This window comes from Solea senegalensis, linkage group LG3 (assembly GCF_019176455.1).
Source record: "Solea senegalensis isolate Sse05_10M linkage group LG3, IFAPA_SoseM_1, whole genome shotgun sequence".
In the NCBI taxonomy this organism is placed as follows: Eukaryota; Metazoa; Chordata; class Actinopteri; order Pleuronectiformes; family Soleidae; genus Solea; species Solea senegalensis.
Window position 1 is genome coordinate 26,721,995 of NC_058023.1, and position 21,727 is coordinate 26,743,721.

Consider the following 21,727-nt stretch of genomic DNA (forward strand, 5'->3'; position numbering starts at 1 on the left):
CTAATAACAAAAGCAACAACAGGAGAGGAGCAGAAAATCTCATTGCTTTGTTTTTTCTTCTGAAGTAATGATTCAAAGAATAAGATACGCACCAGCAGGTTTGGGAAAAATTGTGTTAGGTATCAAACAATGAACAGTATATAATGTACTGTGGAATGCGTTAATGCATGTTGTAGAAGTTTCTCTCTGCAGTTTGATCTGTGTGAAGGTGAGTTTCTCTTTGAAATACATACTGTATACAGTATAACTTTCACCCGTCAAAGAGTGGAGGAGGAGGTAAGAGTTTATGTTGATTATAATGCCTCTCATGTCAAAGCTGTTCAGCCCTTGAATGACGGGGTGCAAGAGCAAAGACTCACAGCTGAATGTATAATTCCACGACATTAACAATGCAGCCGCTGCTGGGTCAGAAATATTATCCCAGCAAAGAATGAATGAATCAATTCATGTATTTGAACAAACTGAAATAAAAACAAGGCAAGAATAACCAATAATATTGAGCATTTACAAAATTGTAAGAAAGTGAAATGATATAAACTACACAAAAACAGAAAGATGCCCACTTCAGTTACAAGGACGAGAAAAGAAAAAATATTCAGAGTAAAGTGATCTATACATCCGTCTCCATCATACATAGAGTTGGTTGTGTATTAACTTGGTTCTTTAGTTCATCGTTGAGATCATTCCATGACTTCATTAGGCTGTGAATTCCATCTATCTATAATTATGTTGGTGGAAACAACAAATGTATCACCCCGTCAGGTGTAGGCCGCCATCCTGTTAGCGATACTGTCATTAATAGTGATACTGAGGAAACAATAAATGTGTGAAGAAGAGAGGTGTCTGCTTCGCCATGCGTCTGTTTTCAAACATTACTGGATCGCTGGTTTATGTGTCTCCCACGTCAACAAACAAACACACACACACTGGCATGACTCATATCTATTAATATACATACTATTGTGCACCTGCAGTGTGTTTAAATGACATTTCAATATTCTGCAGGCTTTTCAGAAATGGGAGTGACGTGTAAAACTCTACCGTAATTACCATCATTTAAAGTGAAATACAAGTGCACACATTTGAAATCAGACACAGATGATGTTAAACACAAAGTATGTAATGTCTGATGTGAGGGGGGGTTCTCAATTAAAAGAATTACAATAAATGGACTTTGATGATGTCGAGGAGCAGCGGGGGATCATGGGAAGTGTTGTTTTGTTGCCTGCTGTGCGTTTGAGCTTTACAGGCAGAGATTCAATGGCAGAATGTGCGGCAAATGAGCAGTTGTGATCCAAATACATTACAAAATGAAACTGCAAGAGACAAACGCACTAACAAGTACACATGAATATTTCCTTCCTCACTGTGATGGTGTTTGCCAAAAATAAAATAGTCTGTTACCAGAAAAATGTGTCAGAATTGCTTATGCTAATGTCATCACACTCGTTTCTAATAGATATTTTAATTCAGAAATGTTTCATTTTATATGTTTAAAGCAGCCTGCTGATGCAGTTTTTGGATCTGAACCCTTTGGGCTGACAGATGAGGTTTGTCTCTTTCCGGGAAGCTGTGGATAACCCTGCTCGACCTCCAGGACCATCAGTTTGTAGAACATTGTGTTAGAAATCCTCCTGGGATGTGAAGGCGGGAGCTGTAGAGCTAATAGGTACAGATATCCATTTTCTTCCCTGCCTGCCTGCCGCCTTGCTTGCACATTCCCCCGCACTGCAAAAAATGTCCATCTCAAACCTACCCGCACTCCAAATGTGGCAGCTTGCTGCTGGTCCGGGCTGCCAGAGCTTGTGATGGTTTCCAAATATACAGCTGCTCGAAAAAGGAACCCAGGGGAAGCCGCTGCATTTTTGTGCTGATGTCATGCATAATTCTGACATGTTTGACCATAGAGGGCTGTTACTTCAACCTCACATTTGGTTTTGTGAGCTCAAATCTGATTTAGATTTTGAGTCCTGTTCAACTTGACTTAAGTGTGATGTGGAAACTTAAAGATTTCAGTGCACGGACACAGACGGCAGATGTTACGGTGAATAAATAACATGAGTTTTTCAAAAATGTAAATTACAATTTGAAGCTAAATAATTTCCTGTCTTATAACGTCTGGTGTTAAAGCTCTGAACGCACTGTGCCTTTCATTTTTGTGGCGCAGATTTATGTCCCTATTGAAAGACGCCATGATGTTGTGTTGCTGTCTGTAAGGTTTCTTTTCCCCATCTTCGCCCACATGTTCGAATCACAAACACACACGAGGGACTCATGTCGTGTTTGCAAAGCTGCACAATCACTCTCATGCTAAACAGCTAAATTACTATGTAAATCTGTCTACACGCTGCATTTACACGTTACAGAGAGGAAGCATCACATATCCAATGTGGAACAATTGATTATTGACATGTGATGTAATGTACTATACATGACAGGGGCCTTAAAATCAAAAGACCTGGGGGCCACTGAGCATGTAGTCTGGTCAGGAGGGGACCCAAGATATTCCATCACAATAACGATATTTGTGACCATATCTCACAGACTTTCAAAATAAAAGTGCGGGTGTTGATACGGCATAATATATCTTTCACAATAAAATTACATATTTATGATGCAAGAATGTATGTGTGTTGGGCTGTATGCAATCACTTCGTTTGACACGTGTTTGAGCGTATAATTGCTTCAAAATAAAATAAAGTTTTGGCATCCATAGCCATAGAATGAACCTTTTATGTGCCTTGCTTATTCTGCAAACACTCTGTGTTCTGCGCCATCCATTCGTTTGCAATCTGCGACTCTTACACGCTGAACCTTTAACAACCTTTAATAAGCTGCCACATTTGACACAGAGTTCATCCTGACATCCTGAACTTCTCCCACACCAATGCAACATGCCAGGTAACAGGATGGGTTTCATATTACAAGGGTAATTATGAGGTGTTATTGCCTCCAACACAGCTGTGACAGAGTCTGTTTGCCTGCTGATGATTATGGAACATGCTTGATATTTCTGCTGTGTATCAGTGAAAGTCCGGACAGAGGTTACACTGTCGCTTCACACTGATGGTACTCTTGTTCCAAATGCAGTATCTTGAAGTGATGTTTTTAAAAATCAAACACAGAGCGTATTGTAGACGACATGTTAGCGCGAGCGCACTTTGCATTACCGTAATTATGCGACAGTTTGTGCTATCGGAAAACTGAGAAGTTGATTATTATGGTTATTTTACTCGCGCTGTTGCAGGAAGCTGGAGAATCTTTGTCACCAGAGAGGAGAGAGTTGTAGTTTTTTGTTGGCCTGTTTCTGGAGACTGAGACAAAGACTCAAACAAATGTTACTTTAAATAGGTTTTATACTGTTTCAATTTCAAATGTAACACGCACAATATGGTGTTGGCGTACTTTTACAGTGTTTTTTCTTCTTCGTTAATACACAGATATTTTGAGATTTAGGGTTTTCTAACATTATCTCCTCATTTTTATAACATGTACACACTTGTGAGTGTGTCTTTCTACAATCTCTGTACTCTGAAGTTCATGAGGAGACTTTTTCAGACGGATATTTTTTACAGCGTGCCTTACATCCAACAGAGGAAGCCACAGATGAGAACAGGCTTCAGGGACATGACTGACAGCTCCTCTCAGCCAACCAGAGCGCGGATGCTGCGAGCTGCTCGCCTGCTTCTCTCTCGCTATTGGCTGCATCTCTGGAGAGTCAGGGTTTACTCTGATATTAATGACTGCTGAGGAGACGGCAGCGCATCTATGTGGTCCGCCTGACACTTGATCGAGGGGAGAGATGCGCCCTTAATAGCCGCTGCGAAGACGGGAACGGAAGGGCACAGGCAACGCTCGACTCTCTCTCTCTCTCTCCATTAGCTGAATTTTTGGACTTCGCTTGCGTTGATTTTCCTCTCGTGTTTTTCCCCCCGCCGTGGAGGAGTCTGGAACAGATTTCTCATCAACTGCGTGAAAATAAGAAGACCACACATTGTTGACTGGCTTTTATGTCGCGCGCTGTGGTTCTCTCGTCATTGGAGCGGCGCACTTGATGGGAATATAGACGCCACACACACACACACTGTTGTGAGGACTATGCTTGTTAAATCGGGGTAAGTTTACTCTGTTTACTCCCTTTAATGGATGTCTTGTAATTTGATACATGTCGCGCGTGATAGCGCAGATTGCGTCTGCGCAACGCGTCTAACCAAGTTAATGAAAAACGCCTGGGTTTCGGCGATTCGGGGATGTTTCCGTTACCGTGTGTGCGGTCTGTAAATCAAAAAAAAAAAAAAATCTATATACATCTATACAATGTGCTTCCAAAGAACAGTCGCACGTGAGCAGGTTGAGAAATAAAGGAAAACAATTCATTTCATGATTATTATTATTATTATTTTTTTGCTGTTGACTGGCCCGAGCACGCACTTGACGTGGAGACGCGCTTTTGCGCAACTAAAGCAGGGTATATGCACATCGAAGAAACCGGACCCTTGACGGAGGGAGCGTGCTCAGGGCGAATGAAATAAAACAATTCACAGCGTATGTGTGTGTGTGTGTGACTGGCAGTGCCATGTCCTGCATAGTGAGCGTATATTAGATACTTCTCGAAGAAAAACCTACAGACTGCCCCACCACCACCTCTCCTTTCAACCGTCGTGTTGTAAACACAGAAGTCGTCACACACACACACACACACTATGATCTTACCATCAATGTACGGTGTACACACACACACACACACACATATATGAGAAAGAGAGAGAGAGAGAAAAAAGGTAGGCACTAATCCCATACCTGCAGTGGGGCGTCTCTCTACCCTCTCTTTCTCTCTCTCCCTCTCTCTCCCCCTCCCTCTCTCTCCCTCTCTCTTTCTCTGTCCAAAATATGTCACGCAGCAAAAAAAAGTAATAATCATGAATATTTCAAAGGCAGATGCTCGGATAACGGCTGATAATGACAAATGTGATTTCCACCAAGGGGAGGCCACTGAACCTGACTGCTGTCATCTTCTGTACAGATGTGCGTGTGTGTGTGTGTCTCCTTGCTCATTCCCTGATGATGGATACAATAGATGTTGGCCTACAGGGTGTGAATGACTCACCCAAAAGCAGCTGCTCGACATGAAAAAACAAAGTGAAATGCCACACGAGGGCCATCATGCCCTCCCCTCACACTGGTTACCGGCGACGCTAAGAAAAGCCCCATCAGCCTCCCGACACCGTGCACTGCTCCCACTTTGATTTGACTACACCTGCTGAGTGAAGCCGAGCACATATGCGGTTTCTCAAGAGTGACTTTTCAAAATTGTCGAAAGCTTTGCGGGGCTCGACCCTCGCGCTGCCACTACGGCACCCTTAATGTGATAGGAACGGTGCAAAAAAACAAAAACAAAGCCCAAATTGGCTTCTTGGTTAATTTGGACACATTTGCTTAAAAACCAATCAATAGTACATGTCCACAACAAGTCATACGCTTGCAGTGAGTGGCTTTTGCGAATTGCCTATTGATCTGCGCGTGAATCGGTAGAAAGCAGGGGCGCAGGGGAAGGTGAGGGGTTATTGTGCCAGTAGTGGCCTTGTAGAGGCTTTGGGAGCATGATAGACAGCACTGTGTGGGTGTTCCATATTCATTTCTCTATAGGCAGAGGGGCAGCAGGTTCCTGAGTGGGTGGAAAATGCTACTCTTGGTTCTAAGTGCTATTAAAGAAGCCTACAATTGCCCTATGAAAATCTAATTAATCCCAAGATTTATATATATTTTCCCTCCATAATGGTGATAACAAGATGCCCAAGGAACTATCGGGACTCCTGAGTGAAATGCATGTAAACATATTCACAAGAAGGCTGTAGGGGATCAGCCTGTGCAGCCAAGCAAAGGCTCCCTGATAGCATCCTGTTCCCAAACAAACACAGGCTTCCATTAAAATGGAATCGGCACAGACAGAGGGTAACAGGAATGGCGTGTGTTTGTCTGTGGATGTATTCGATGATTAGATGAGAAGACACAAATGAATAAGTAAAGGGGAAAACAAGAAAGTGTGAATTCAACCAGTGTGTCATCGCAGCATCAAGGACATTTAAGTACATACATTTCCAAATGGTATACGACAAAGTGACATTTCCTTTTGTATTTGCATAAGTGTTTAACTAGCAAACATCTCTGAAGTGGGTGGATAAAATTAGGGATGAGCCAATATGATTTTCAATACCAGTATCGGTCTGATACAGGCCAAAATCATTGTATCATTGTATCAGAAATAGAAAACTGCATAATACAATTTGATCCAAAAACCCTAAATATCACATAAATGCTTAATCAAGCACGGGCTGTAAATAGAGACCAATACCAAGTGACCAGAATATGAGTGAGGGGTGCACATGTCATCATTTAGGCACTTTGGACATATATTAAGGTATAAGACAGTATCTGTATTGGTTGACACTCGAGGCTATGATATGGAAAAAGTGGTATTTGTTATATTTGTACTGCGAAACCACTTAATTGATCTTGTATTTAGATAAATGTGAATTATTTGAAAACAAGACTAAAAAAAGAAGCCATTACTTACTCATTATTCCGCAGATTCATAATCAGAGATGGATGTGACAGGGACATGTGCCCAGATTGCAGTTTCAAACATGAGCAGAGAAGAAGGATAGAACATCTAGGGGCCACTGCTGTGCTGCCCATCTGCTCTGCATTTAGACTGAAACATATAGGCCCTCGGAGCACTAATGAAAAGCCTGGCGAGGAAGTGACGCCGTATCGAGAGGGCATTCATGCACTGATGAAGCTGCAGAGACCGACGCAGAGGATTACGCACACATATGCAGGCACATGTGTACAACGCATGTCAGGCATACATAGAAATATGCATAAAAAGCCTGCACCGTCTTCAGATCCCTTAGTCACTGTGCTGCTTTGCTCCTGAAAAGGTGAAAGCCACGGTGCCATTGGAGAGTGCAGCTTCTTTCATCTGTTTCAGCTGACGACGAGTATGAAAAGAGATAGAGAAAGCCCATATCAAACCCCATGAAATCATAATAAAGAGGTCCAAGGCAGCGATAAATGCATTTCACTGGCATATAACGATTGATTCCGTCTGCCGTTGCAACTTATTCCCTGCAGGCTTTTGGCCCCTTGACCAGCCATATATTATTCATATAAATATAGATAGCTGCGCATCTTAGAGGCAGCACACATGCCACATTTGCACCTGCAGATTCAATTTGGCTCTGACTTTGAGGGATATGCTGTTGGCGTCATTCCCCCCCGCCTCCGTCTGTGCCTCTCTCTCCTCCTCACACCTCCCCTCTTTCATTTTGGCTAGCAGCTATACATGGAGCATTATGCAGATTTTTGTCAAGAGTGAGTGCGATTATGTTGGGGGAGAAATGAGCGTTGGAATGTTCGCTATGCCTTTGACCTTATCAGCAGAAGCCTTAAGCTGGATACCTTGTCTTAATTTTAATAGATGCAGCACAATGTGAATTAGACAAGGGGACCTAGCTGGGCTCTTTCTCCATGTGGTGCGCTATGCATGCATCCTGTGTATGTTTGTTTTTGTTTGTTTTTATGCCATCTGTGAGAATACTGTCGGCTTAATTACATGTGCAGGCCCGTTTATGCTAATACAAGTTCCCTTTGCGTGTTTTCCTGTCTGCTCTGTGCTTGCATGACTGCAGGTGGGTGTGCTGTAGCGTTCAATAGTGCAGGACGCATGTTCTTCCTTACTCAGCACAAGGGCGCGATATGTCCAGAAAAAAAGAGCTGAAAAACCAAAGTTGAGGGTCATGTGGTTAATTTGGAAAATTGATTTTACATTAACAGTTGACTTGCCACTGATTTATGGCCATGCAAGTGCAGATGTAAGGGTAAAGGTTTCCTTCCGCTCCCACACACACACAGACTCGAGCCCACATACATACTAGAATCTTCATTATGCACACCACATAGAGGGTTTCCTTTAATGGACTATCCCTTACCTAGGTAGAAGTATAATCATAAATCAATGAGGTGAAGGGCAGAGGGAGGGACAGTAAAGCCGTCCAGAGACACCCACCCACTAAGGGGCTTAACCACAATATCTGACAGGAGTGGTTAGGTTGCACTACAGTGATGCTAAACGTTCACAACACATCCAGGGTCAAACAGAAACATTTCTGAGCTGCTGTGTCATTAAGCATTTTCACTTAGTTTCACATCGTAAGCAGTCATTTACCCTGAAACGCTAAGCATCACAAGAATTGGTGCAATCATATTAGCCTGTGAAGCCTGTGGACCTTTTAAATACAAACAAGGACATCTGTGTTTCTCAGTATAGCAGTGTTTCGATGGCTATATTTCCACTCACAGGAAGTGGTTCATTCATTGTCAAGACAGACAAGGGGCTACAGCGTCTCTGCCAACAGAAGTGAGATGGCTGCAAAGAGGTTGGAGTGTGACTGAAAACCCCACGAAAGATTCAATTCCACTGCTCATAAAGACAGGTTGTTCAGCTCCGGCTGCCCCTGTATACACGGAAAGTGCTCCCTCAGTCAGGTCTGATAGTATTGCGTGACAGAGTCTGTTCTAATTTAAAGAAGCATAAAAAAAAAATCAAGTTAAATCATATCTGTTCCTGAAGTAATTAGGAAATTGGAGAGAACGGTCAAACAGGACAGTGAGATACCTTGGAGGAAGGACGGGAACCTTGATATGCAGGGAGATGAGATTAACGTCTAATCTATAACCCCATTGCTTGGGAGGATCGTGTTACTAAAAGAGGAGATAAGGATGAACGTAAAAGGTTTGAAAAAAGGAGACAATTGTGGGAAAACAGGACAAAAAAGACAAGGTTTATAAAAAGAGATGAGGGGTTGCAATATCATGAAAAAAAGAACAAGCACAGAGGGAAAAAAGGGCCAGGGAGGGAGAGGGAGAGGGGTGTGACTTGAAGAAGAAAGCCTTGTGAGGCTTATTACCAGTGGATCAAAATTCCCATTTCTACAATACACAGGCTATTCTCCTGAAAGACGAGGCAATCCTGCTGCGCCCTACTTTCCACTTAGGTCTGACCTTTATGTCTTCCATCCAGTTTTACCTCAGTGAGTGTAATGTCTACCTCTTAGCAGATGCAATACTGCCTTGTTTCCACTTAAACCGCGCAGGCCCCGTAATCATTTCCCTCAGGGCCAATATGCTCCCCCACAAAACCCGACATCTGGACTTATTCTACCGCTCGGATCTTGCAAATTTCCCTCCCCTTTATGCATGTCATAACCCTCATAGGATGTGTTCGTTGTATAATAAATGATTTTATATTTACACAAAACTGTGGGTCAACCCGACACCTCACAGGCCATTTATAAGGACCCAACCCCCAACCTGCGGCAAAGTAATCTTCTCTAAGTCCCCACTCTGCAAAATCCTGTCCAAGCCCTGTGAAGAGAGGGTAGGGGAGATTTATAACTCATTTCAATAAACAGCATAAAACAAACAGTTCTGCCCGGCTGTTTGGCTGCTCGGCCGATTTGAGTCAGGCTTGCCTGAATTAGCAGCACCAGGACCAGCGCCCTGTGCCCTGACTGTGCACACTCATTAATTTAAAGTGGTCATATTTCACTGGTCACTAATCAAACTGTATTTGTGGCATTACTGTCCAAAACAGTCTTAGTGATAGTCTGACGGTGATGGCCCAGTGGGAAGCAAAGTGCAAGGTGTTTTGCAAGAACCGACTTTTCACCTTGACACTGGGTGAAAATCTTAAATTGCTATTCCAACCCCAGGTATATCATCAGTGTGGTGCCATTTACTCAGAGCAAGTTATCTCCAATGGGAATTTAAATAAGGAAATTTCTCTCAATATTTAATGCATGTGCTGATTTAATGTGAAGTTTATTGAAGGAAAAAAAAGTGTAGATTTCAAAATAAATGTACAAATACTAATGAGGAGACATTCCACATTATCCGGTGAATGCAAAATGGCCTATTATTTAAATTTAAAATATGTGAGTAATGTGGACCAAAGACATACCAGTTCATAATGGTGATGCAATGACTGTATCATTTCTTTGCCGCGTCTTAGTTAGTATACAGATACAGTTGACTCCATCTCTTAATATTCTATTCTATTTAATTTTTTTTTTTTTTACTCAAATCCAGCTTGAACATGTGCATGACAATCTGTGTCTGGATACGTGGCTATAATATGTCTAATAAGAGCGATAGATCAAATGAATAATCTGCATTATGACGTGACAAACCAATAGGTATTAATCGTAATCGAGCCAATTTATTGGTGAATGATATCTTACTGCACATATTGGTACTTGTGTACATGTTTTCCAAATTTGCAGTGAAAAAAAGACTGATTTCAATTACAAACAGTGTATTTGTCATTTAGTTTGCCAAGCAAATAACACTAACAAGTGCATTTCTTGCTTCAATCTCAGTTAGGTATTATAGTATTATGTAGTTTTTTTAATATCTTTCAAATGCCCATATTGACATCATTAATCATTAACAAAACAACAATAATAGTGACATTGGGAGCTTGCCGGTGAACATAGTATAGCGTTTAGCTGCTTAAGAGTCATTAATTAGTCCACAGTGGTTTATGGAGCCCAAAGCAGAGTTTTTTAAAAAAGGTGAATACTTAATTCACATTCCTCAGGTGGACAGAAACATAAAAACAAATAAATGCCAATATTTCTCCATGCTGTGCTGGCAGTTTAAATTGGCAACAGTATGTTCTCTATATCGTAATTTATAATGCCAGTGTTGTGTTAGCAGTTTCTTTCTTTAGCCCTTGCTGCAGGTTGAACTAATGGAGGTGACATAACTTAGCTGTATTTCACCCCGTTGAAAGGAGCCAGATAGCAGAAGCTTGTTTGTTCGTTGGCTGGTATGTTTATAGCCAGGTGGAAGTAAAAAAAACAAACGCATGAGACTGTCAGTCTGCTACTGTAGTGGTGGTGCTATGGAGACTGGGGTTTGAATGATTGCCCCCCCCACTCCCCGTCCCACTGACACCTGGGAACTCGTGTTAGCTCCATGAGTGAACACCTTAGTCTGACCTATAAAAGGCTTCCATTGGCTCCCCAAGCAAATGTCAAAGCTTCTGCTTAATGTGTTAGTGCAGGTAGACATTAGGTTACACAAGAATCCATTTCAAGCCCTCAGGCTTATATCACTATTCGCTGATTATGTATCTCCTTGGTTAAGATTTCCAAAGGCTTTCACCAAGCACAGATTACATGCATCCATCTCTGAATTGTATTTGTCCCAAATTATATTAACCACCTTTCTCTCTGTCCAACACTTACGCTCAATACAAATCTTTTTTCCCTCCCAATCGTTGCAAGGGACTTGGCTAATTCTTCAGTGTAATAGTCTTTTTATGGTTATTATTTCGTGCAATGGCAGCATTTTCAGGGTCACCAGAGGTTAATAAACCGCCATAGATACTGTGACAAGTTCAAGATCTTCCTCTGGCAAGTCGTTTCAGATGTCTTCTCTGCCTAACCCGCCCCTTCTTGCTCCGCCTCAATTACTGGCAACAGGGCAACGGACTGTGGGAAATTAGCTCTACACAGAAGCAGTGGGTGTGAGGGTGGGATGAGGCTGGGTAGCTCCACTGGACCTCTGACTAATAGGTTAGTATAAGTGGTGTGAGGATTCCATCGTCACAGCAGTCACGGTGCAAGGCTCGGAGAATAGAGACTGCCTCTATCCAGGGATTCATGTAGTGCGGGCATAAAATACAATTTACCTGTTCAACTGCCTGTAGATGATTAGGATAGTTTGCTTTAAATAATGTAGTTTGGTGCGAAAGTATACTACAGTATATCAACCTTAAGTGTAATAAAAGGCAAGGACTGTAGTCTTAACAAGCTCACTTTCATCAGCCAAACAAGCTTCCTAAACGGAGGCTGTGTCATTGAAAGCTTTTTAGGTGTGCTGATGTGGTAAGACGTCTTGATTAGGTATATCGAGCTCTGAGGACGTTACACAGTTCACATAATCTGAAAGAATGCATCGTAGAAGTCTTGCTTTCCATAGCCGTCTCCCCTCAATTGTATTTATTCCATAACTGGTTTATTGTGTAACCAAGTCATTGACTCAACTCTATACTCGGGCGGTGAAATGCCTGAAGACTTGGCACATTTGCCACATGAGACACACTGCCACACAAGATGTCACCTTTGATTCAGTCAGCCTCGTCTTACAAATGACTCCTAATGTTTTCCTTCTACAGCCCTTCACTGGGACCTGAGCTGACGTTCAGTAAATTGGAAATTAAACCTGATTTACATATGTGTCTTCTACATTAAAACGTTCATTTTTCACACATGCATTGGTTCACCTGGTCGTGCACTTAGGGTCAAACATACGGAGTAATAAGAGCAGGAAGCCGGAATTTGGAAGCAGCCTTCAGAATAATAACTTGATATTAAACCCTTTTTATTAAATCTTCTGACTCATCGAGAGCTCAGTGCACAAAGAATGATTCACTTAAACATTTAAACAAGATTAAGCTATTTGTTGGGTTTATTAAAGAGAAGCTATGACTTTTATAGATGCATGCACTAGATTTGTTTTGCAGTGGTACTTTGGGCAGTGTTTTGCAAAAGCATAACAGAGGAAACACAAAGGATGAAAATGGCTGTTAATATACGGTGGTTAGGAGTCTATAATAGTAAATGGATTAGGATAAAATGGGTCATTTTCGTGGGTTAAATTGAAGTCTCTGAGTCGTTGGGTTCAGTTGTCTTGTTCATGTTTTATAGACATTTTACAGAATAAACAAATAAATTGTCAATTGAGAAAATTAGCTGCTGTCTAATCACTAAAAATGATCATTTGTTGTAAAACTTTATGAAGGATTGTCTCACATTATTTAACTGTCATCCTCAACATTTAATTTTCACCAATCCTGTTTGTCTCGATCACTAATTATTGCCCCACAATAACAACTATTCCTATTAAACTAAACGTACATGTTACAATCTATTGTCTTGGTAACCCTCTTACCATCTGTTGTCCTTCTTACGTTTTGTCATCAAATTTTAATAATTACCTAATGTGTGGCAACACTTTTTCCCCCCATTATAGGCCAGCAGTTTCTATACCGGCCCTTTGTTTCTGAGCACTGCAAACTCACATACAGAAAATATTGATTGCAAAAAAGGGAGTCCAAATATGTCCCCACTGACACAATTACTATGCCTCTTACAGCCTCCAGCAGTGATTGCACAATATACCTATACATTAACAGATAACATTCCCACATTAAACTGCTGGTAATTGTGATAAGTTGAGAAGAGCTTGGTGGGCAGGCTAAATTACAGAATCTGGCCTTTGTTTCCGCAGCACGGATCAACTATGTAGCCCACAATGAAGAGCCTGCTGAAGGAGAGCAGCTAAACCCTGTTTATCAAAATGCTCTGGGTGTTGCGGCTTATTAAAGTGCCAGGTGCTTTTGAAAAATAATACCCCCACTCTCTCTGACTCCGTGTCTGCTTTCCTCCCCCCTGCAGACCAGACTCTTGCTGGTGCTGGAGTAGAGGTTGAGAAATGAACCCTTAGCTTGGCTTTGCCATTGGGGCAAACTGCAGCGTTTCAGCTCCCTTCAGATCTTTTTACTTATTTATTTTGCCCCCACACACACACACACACGCACACACCCCTGTGGCCACTGAGGTGGGAACAGCATGATGAAATTAAATTACCCCCCCCCCTCCGTCCTCACTTTCCTTCCACCGTCACACTTCTCTTGATTTCGTCCATTTCATACCCCGTCTATCTTGACTTTTCCCATGATGTGATGTGTGGTCTTATAAGCCCCAAAAAACACACAAGCGCCATCAAACCCATCTGTTCACTGAGAAGCAGTAAAATATGACAAATTACATGGTACACTTCAACTGTGGAGCTTCTGCCATCACAAAAGATGGTCGGGAAATATAATAATATGATGTTCAAAGATACACTACATAAAAAAACATCTCCCAGTCATATTTGGTGCTGTGCAAACTAAAAGAAAAAACTATCTTTTGTCTTCTACACCATGCATGTCAGATAAACAAGCAGAAATCTGGTCATTGATGGATTTGTTTGCCTTTTAATGCTTGGGCTTTCACAATCCCATTACTGCCTCAATTCACATCAGGGCCAATAACTGTGCCAAAAAATGTGCTCAAAATCATAATTTCTGGCTCTTTTTTCCCATTACCAGTCACACAATAGCCATTTTTAATAATGCAAATGTAGAAATTACAAAAACACAGCAAAATACATAACATGTATGCGACCCACACGTTTTCAACCTATACTGACAAGTGATTCACCTGAAACAATTAAAATAATTCATTTGCATATATTTACATTCTGCCCATTTTATTTGATTGATCAAATTCTCAGTGGGGAATTCATACACTACTAGACTTCTCTGTCTAGTGCCCAGAAAACCCCCACTGAGAAATTAAAAAATGATGTGGCATGTATATTAGTCTCGGATAAAGTATCAATTTTCACATGCGAGAGTCAGACTAGCTTTATTTTGAGCTGTGAGTTGTTTCTATAAGCGTCAAAGACAGCATAATTATTTACAATTTTGTGGTGGCTTGCGAACTGTGTCTTGGCCAAATTCTTGGATTAAATAAATGGCCTGACTGTCAGTCACTAACATGTTCCACTGTCATTATCCATCTTGCTCTGAAGGCTTAAGTACATGGATGTCTGCCATTTAAGAATCTTAGTGAAACCTTTTCTTTTACCAATAATAGACGAATGCCGCTTACACTGAGAATGAAAGCCATATTGTAAGGGCACATGCAGTACATCCCCAGAATGGACTCTAGAAGGTCAAGCAGATATAAATCCATGGTTGTGTCTTGAAGGAAGTGCATGTAAATGTCAACATACATCAGTGTGCCTATAACAAAATGTCAGTACACCCAAATCCTTCTCTTACCACTTTGCCTATTCACATCTATTATCAGGTAATACTCACACCATTTCTCTCTGTCTTGTTGTCTCACACAGGTAAGAATGGACTGGGCCGTGGACAATGGAAGCTAGTAAAGATGATAAATGAGGATGAACATATTTGACGAAAGAGCCGAAACAGCCTTCATGGATACCTAAATGTGCTCAACATTTGTCATTTGAGGTATAAAATCAGTCCATCTATTTTTACTATCCCCCATCCACCTTCTTGGGTCTACTTGGCTGCACTCTTGGCGCTGAACTCTGACATCAACAGGCAACAGTGATTGGTCATTCCATCTGTCAGCGTCTACACAGCAAGACAAAAAGATCTCTTGGGAGCCCCACTGTAAGCAGTGGTGGTGGCCGTGGAAGGGGCGGTGAGTCAATCGCCTCAGCAGCTGCATCACATGATTCGGTATTTGTGAATATATATTTATACCATTTAATCTACAAGGACAGATTTCTTACTGGACCGGTCCAATATGAAGGACGTGTCATTCGTGGATCATCTTTTTGTTGGCTTGGCCATGGCCTCTTTTGTTTTGGCCACTGAGGAGAGGTCGGATTGCCCAAAGCTTTGTGTATGCGAGATTAGACCCTGGTTTTCTCCCAGTTCTGTCTATATGGAGGCACAGACAGTTGACTGTAATGACCTGGGACTATTCAGACTGCCAGAAACATTACCAGCGGGCACACAAGTACTATTACTGCAAACTAACAATGTTGCTAAGATTGACAAACCCCTGGATTACCTGGCAAATATCACAGAGATTGATTTATCACAAAACAACTTATCCTTGATCAGTGATGTCAATTTTGGAAACCTTCCTCAGCTGCTCTCCCTTCATATGGAAGAAAACTCAATACAAAATTTGCCAGAACGATGCCTGGCAGAGGTGGCGAATCTTCAGGAGCTCTACATGAATCACAATCTCATATCCTCGATTTCTACACTGGCTTTCCAGGGTCTCAGCAACCTTGTTCGTCTCCATCTCAATTCTAACAAACTGACGGTCATTAAAAGAGAGTGGTTCGAACCCATGCCCAACCTTGAGATTCTGATGATTGGTGAGAATCCAATTCTTTCTGTTGATGATATGAACTTCAAACCTCTCAGCAACCTACGCAGTCTTGTTCTCACCAGAATGAACTTGTCACAACTTCCCGAAGATGCACTGGCTGGTCTGGATAACTTAGAGAGCATCTCTTTCTATGATAATATTTTCCCTGAGGTGCCCCATTCAGCCCTGAGAAATGCAAAAAATCTAAAGTTTTTGGATCTCAATAAAAACCCCATTGTGAGGATACAAAGAGGGGACTTTGTGGATATGTTTCATCTTAAAGAATTGGGGATCAATAGCATGCCAGAATTAGTTTCCATCGATAGCTTTGCCCTCAATAACCTTCCTGAGCTGACGAAAATAGAAGCCACCAACAATCCTAAGCTCTCTTACATCCATCCTAAAGCTTTCTACAAACTACCACGGCTAGAAACCTTAATGCTAAATGGCAATGCACTCAGTGCCCTCCACAGGATTACTGTTGATTCCCTCCCAAATCTCAGAGAAGTCAGTATGCACAGCAACCCTATCCGCTGTGACTGTGTAGTCCGCTGGATGAACATGAACAAGACCAATCTTCGCTTCATGGAGCCTGATTCACTGTACTGTGTGGAGCCTCCAGAGTATGAAGGGCAGCATGTCCGACAGGTGCACTTCAGGGAGATGATGGAGATTTGTCTGCCACTCATCTCTCCCGAAAGTATGCCAAGGCTCATTAAAGCACAGAACGCGAGTACAGTGTCACTCCATTGTCGTGCGTTTGCTGAACCAGAGCCGGACATCTACTGGATCACCCCATCTGGTACCAGGGTTCTGCCCAACACCGTCTCTGACAAGTTCTATATGCACCCAGAGGGAACATTCGACATCTATGACATCACAGAAAACGAGGCTGGTCTTTACACTTGTGTTGCCCATAATCTGGTTGGAGCTGATCTCAAATCTGTCTCAGTAGAGGTGAATGGATATTTTCCCCAGCCTGTGAATGGATCTCTGAATGTCATGATCAAGTCAGTAGAGTCTCACTCCATCCTGGTTTCCTGGAAAGGTGGTTCCGGCATGCTGGCTCCCACTATTAAATGGTACACTTTGTCCGATGTCAGCCACCCCACTATAGCATTTACCACCAGAGTTCCTTCTGATATCCAGGTCTTCAACCTCACACATCTCAGCCCCGCCACTCACTACAAAGTATGTGTGGATGTCAGCAGTATCCACTACACCCATGACACCAAATGTGTCAATGTCACCACTAAGGGATTAAAGCTGGAAGCTAAGGATACAGAAAGATGGGATGCAGCAGTAATTACTGTCTTTGGTGTGCTCTTGGCTGTGATTTCAGTGGCCTGCCTGCTTATTTATGTGTCTCTGAGGAACCACCACCTTTATGGGGATGTAAGAAAATGCGACTCCAAAGCTTTACTGACACCAGTGGAAGCTACCAGTATGCACTCTCCATTCTTTACAAAGCTGTGGCTTTCGGGTAAGGGACTGCCAATTGGAGTGGAAGTGAAAGCCACAGTCATAAATGTATCTGACAATGCATTTTAAGAAGTGCAACTTTGTAGAGCACCACACACCAACTACACTGAATGGACAAGGCAATGGGCAGGGGTGGACTCTTCTGCTGTACTGTTTTAAAGGCAAGCCCATTGCCGTCGCCGGCTCAGACACACTGGTGAAACTATTATTGGACTGGGATGGAACAGTTTTGAAACGGACTACATTCTCTCCCAGTGTTGACCCTAGCTGAAGTGTTGGCTTTGTAACTGATACACCAAACCAAGCTAACAACAACGGGAAGTGGTCACTTACTGAGAAAACAAACAAACCTATATTTCGGTACATTCATGCAAAAATGCAGGCAGGTGAAAAAGGGAGTGAAGATGACAATGACGGCAATGATGGTCAACTCTCTTGTAATTGACTGTTAAATGTGTTCAGAGTTGTGGAACTGTCTGTGTGGTCCCAAGCAATACCGTCTGTGCTTTGTCAAAACATCCATAGACGAGTTAGAGAAACTGATATAACACCTGTCTATTATGGGAAGGACAATTTAGTAGAGTAGACAAACAAACAGTGACTATGGTGTAAGCCTTTTGATGAAACAGTATACCCCACTTTTTTTCTATTTAAAAATGGAGTCTTGATTTTACATGGAAATACTGTTAGATATGCTATTATGTTGATGTAATGACAAATCCTCTGTATCTGAAAAGTTTAAATGGGTTTAAATTAAGGTAAGGAGCTGACTACTTTTTATTACAGTGTCTCATTAAGCATAATGGAATTCTGCTACAAAATGGGCGTCGACGGAGAACATTTTTCCAAATGGCTGTTTTTGCTGTGTACAGTAGTTCTCATTGCAATGGTGACTGTGAAACATGTGGATATGTTGGATATAAGTTGATAAAAACTGAGGTTACAGGCCTTTTTACACGACAGACATTCTGACATGTCAAAGTAGGAAAAGTACAGGTGGCATTGATAACAAAACAATGGCTCTGTTGAATTTCGGTGTCACAATAAGGCAGAACTGTGGTACAGGGAGTCGGCGTACACATCACCAGGACGCTGCAAATGGATCAGATGAATAGAATTCAGACATCAGTCATTTTATTTTTTTACCCTTGTGCTTTTGTGCTGTGACATGTTGAAATGTCTGCTGTGAAAAACTGATAGATTTTTTTTTTTTTGCCTCAAGAAGTGGTCTGCTATGCCCTGGTAAGTGCCTACAACAAGAACCACATGCGGAAAAGACAGAAGAGGAAACACTGAAGAGAAACATCAGCCACAGCGAAACATGGCCATGTCATCATTGCAGAATCACAAGCTATTCTCCGGTACCTTTTAGTGAAAATCCTTTCTCAGTATTTTTAGCATACATATTTTAAGAAAAAAAAACATTTCATTGTTGCTTTGGGTGTAAAGTAAAAAGCCATTTTTATATTAACTGTATTATATGTGATCAATGGGCACAAGAGACTAATTAAGAAAAGTGCTAAGAAAAAAATAAATGTCATTGTTTCTTTTACAATCAATTGCCTACTTTTGCTTTTTCTCACTTTGCTTTGAATTATTCAATCAATGGTTACCGTATCGTTTCAGCTGCAAGTATGTAAAACAAAAATAACTAAGTGGTACAGGACAAGAACTGTCTTTTAAGTCGGACCACAGAGGAAAAGTCAGGAGACTTCAGCTGAATGGTTGACTGGTTGTCCAACCACAGAAGGAAAAAAAAAAAACAAAAAAAAACACAGTAACAAAAGAACAGAACTCATTAGCCGCCTCATTAAGAACAAGTTTGTCCTTCAGCTGGTCTCAATATAGCTACTGTGCTTCACCTACTACTGCTGCTGTTGCTGCTGCTCAGACATTGGGACACTGTGTCCTTATGACGGAGAAATAAAGTACAGTAGTGAAAAGTCAACAAGGGGGGGTAGAGCTGACTCGAAGCTTTGGGACTCACATTTGATTTGTCTTACTGAATTATCCAGCACACAGAACATTTCAAATGAGAAAGCGGAGCATGATGAATGGTTGTCAGAGGCGGAGTGACACGGCGGATTTATCAAACGGAGTCAAACACACATACATCAGGCCAGCCTTCAGCACCACGGACAGAAGCTTTTAGAGCCAAGGCATCTGTCAAAGACAAAGGGAGTTAAAATATGACACACCGTGCTCCTCAGGTAGTGCTCGGGTCATGACTGAATGCAGGCACAGACGAGACTGGCAGAGCGAAAAAGGTTTACAGGAACACGGAGCAAGCATGTGTTGGTACATGCAAATACAAGGTCAAAGACATACAGTAGTTAAGTGCGCACACACAAGAAAAAAGTCAACCATCCTTTTTTTTTCTTCTTTTAACTGGAGGAGCTAAGACAAACACATCATGACAACAAGAGAGGCCACAAAATGAGTTGACCTGTTCTATGAAATTAAAGCAGCTTGCGAGTCTTTGTCCCATGATTTGATAACATACTTGAATGAATAAGCTAAACGACTTAATGTTATATGGAAACTCATTTCTCCTGCTGTCTGCCTTAATCTCATACAATTCCATAAATATCTTTTTTTCCCTCTCTCTCTCTCTCTCAGCCCTCACAGTTGACAATCTCCCTCCACAGGCAGGGATATGACCTTTTTTGTCATTCGTAAATTCAAAACATACCTATATTAGGGCAACAAATCCTCTAGATTTAAGCCCAGTGTGAAAAGAACCAGTGAGCTGTCTCACCACCATTTAATCCACATTGAAGAAGGAAAAAAAAATAATATAGTTTCTTGCTGAATCTTCAAATAGTTTAAATATCAAAATCACCTTGTACTATTTAGATAGCCGTTTGCACTCAGGCAGATATTAACGCATGCTCTGTGAAGGCTTATAGATGGGTTTTCTTGCTGGTTCCATTTTCAGTTTAATTCTGTAGTGCATTTTGTGGAGCATTTAAGGGCAATAGTCACACATGTATGAAGTTACTGACTGAAGTGATTTCCATCGTGGAACATTAGAAGAAATAATGTGAACAAGTAGTAGTGCACATTTGTTACACTGATACAATTTTATATTACTGAGTTGATTTAAGCCCGCTATTATAACTTTGCACATAGGAAAATGCTCGACTACAGTGACTCATTTCTTTGGCGCACACAAAATGGGGCCAACTATTTAACCACAAATACTTTATAGTTCTCCAAGCACCTCATATCCTCATATTCATCATGGCTTTATTCATAAAACGGCGTTATTTCATCATTAGAGTAGCACTCGGTAGAATACATACTGTACAGCTCCACCAAGGCCAGAATATTTCTCAGAATTACGTTTGCGTGCAACAAACCCACTGATCTCAAACAGTGATTTAACAAATGATTGACATTTTCAAGATCAAGATCCAAACACTGCACTTTGAGACACTGATGAAAATGCTGAAAATGTCACATTTTGAAAAAAGATGAAGACTAGACAAAGTGCTGCTTAAAGCAAATGGTATAGGGCACTTTTACATGTTTGAATTGCAAGCCTATTAGAATTACAAACCTTTGTGTCGGCCAGCCAGCATAGCTACAGGCAGCCACATTCCAATGAAAAGTGAAATGTCAACACGCATTTACAGTCTTGCTGCCAACACTCTGTTTAACGTCACTGTAACCGGTTGCTTTTAAGAGGCCTTTATTATAGCCATTAATTGGAAAAAACACCCAGCTGACCGAGAATGTTAATTCCGTTCCTGATAAAAGAATAAAAAGTCTTTGCCTCTTGAACGGTGTATTAATTAAAGACACCATTTGCTGCGGCAGTATAAATTGTTTAGTAATGTGTGGAAGTGACGTTAGTGCGTATGACAGGTGAATCTCTCAAGTATCATCAGTGAACCAGTGCATCGCACTCCTGAACACGCATTTGCTATGCGTTTCCTTAAAAGTCAAGACAGGGTGTCACACCAGATTCGGTATGACCCGTCACAGTGCGACCAGTCAAAAGCTATTTATGTGCGTGTTTCCTGCTCTATAGAGGCTTTGCCCGTCTCTGTTTCCATTACCATCACTCCTAATGTGTTGCGGCTAAGTGATGCTTGGTGCTTACAGCCTGTGTGCCGCACAGCTACAACTGCATTGAAACACATCCCTGTTTTTTTTGTTGCGTACCATTTGCATACGGGCAAAGTGCTCCCCTAAAACAC

At 41.6% G+C, this 21,727-nt stretch overlaps 1 protein-coding gene and 1 long non-coding RNA gene across 2 annotated transcripts in view; one reads left to right on the plus strand and one right to left on the minus strand.

The window, feature by feature from the left end:
• LOC122767132 overlaps window positions 1–21,727 on the minus strand; it is a 160,438-nt gene that overhangs the window by 14,697 nt on the left and 124,014 nt on the right. The gene's annotated exons all lie outside the window — the stretch shown is intronic.
• On the plus strand, window positions 3,762–19,081 carry LOC122767131 (leucine-rich repeat neuronal protein 3). Its single transcript, XM_044022504.1, has 2 exons — window positions 3,762–4,115; window positions 15,034–19,081. Exon 2 carries the CDS (start codon window positions 15,462–15,464, stop codon window positions 17,589–17,591), a length of 2,130 nt encoding a protein of 709 aa, XP_043878439.1. The 5' UTR covers window positions 3,762–4,115; window positions 15,034–15,461; the 3' UTR covers window positions 17,592–19,081.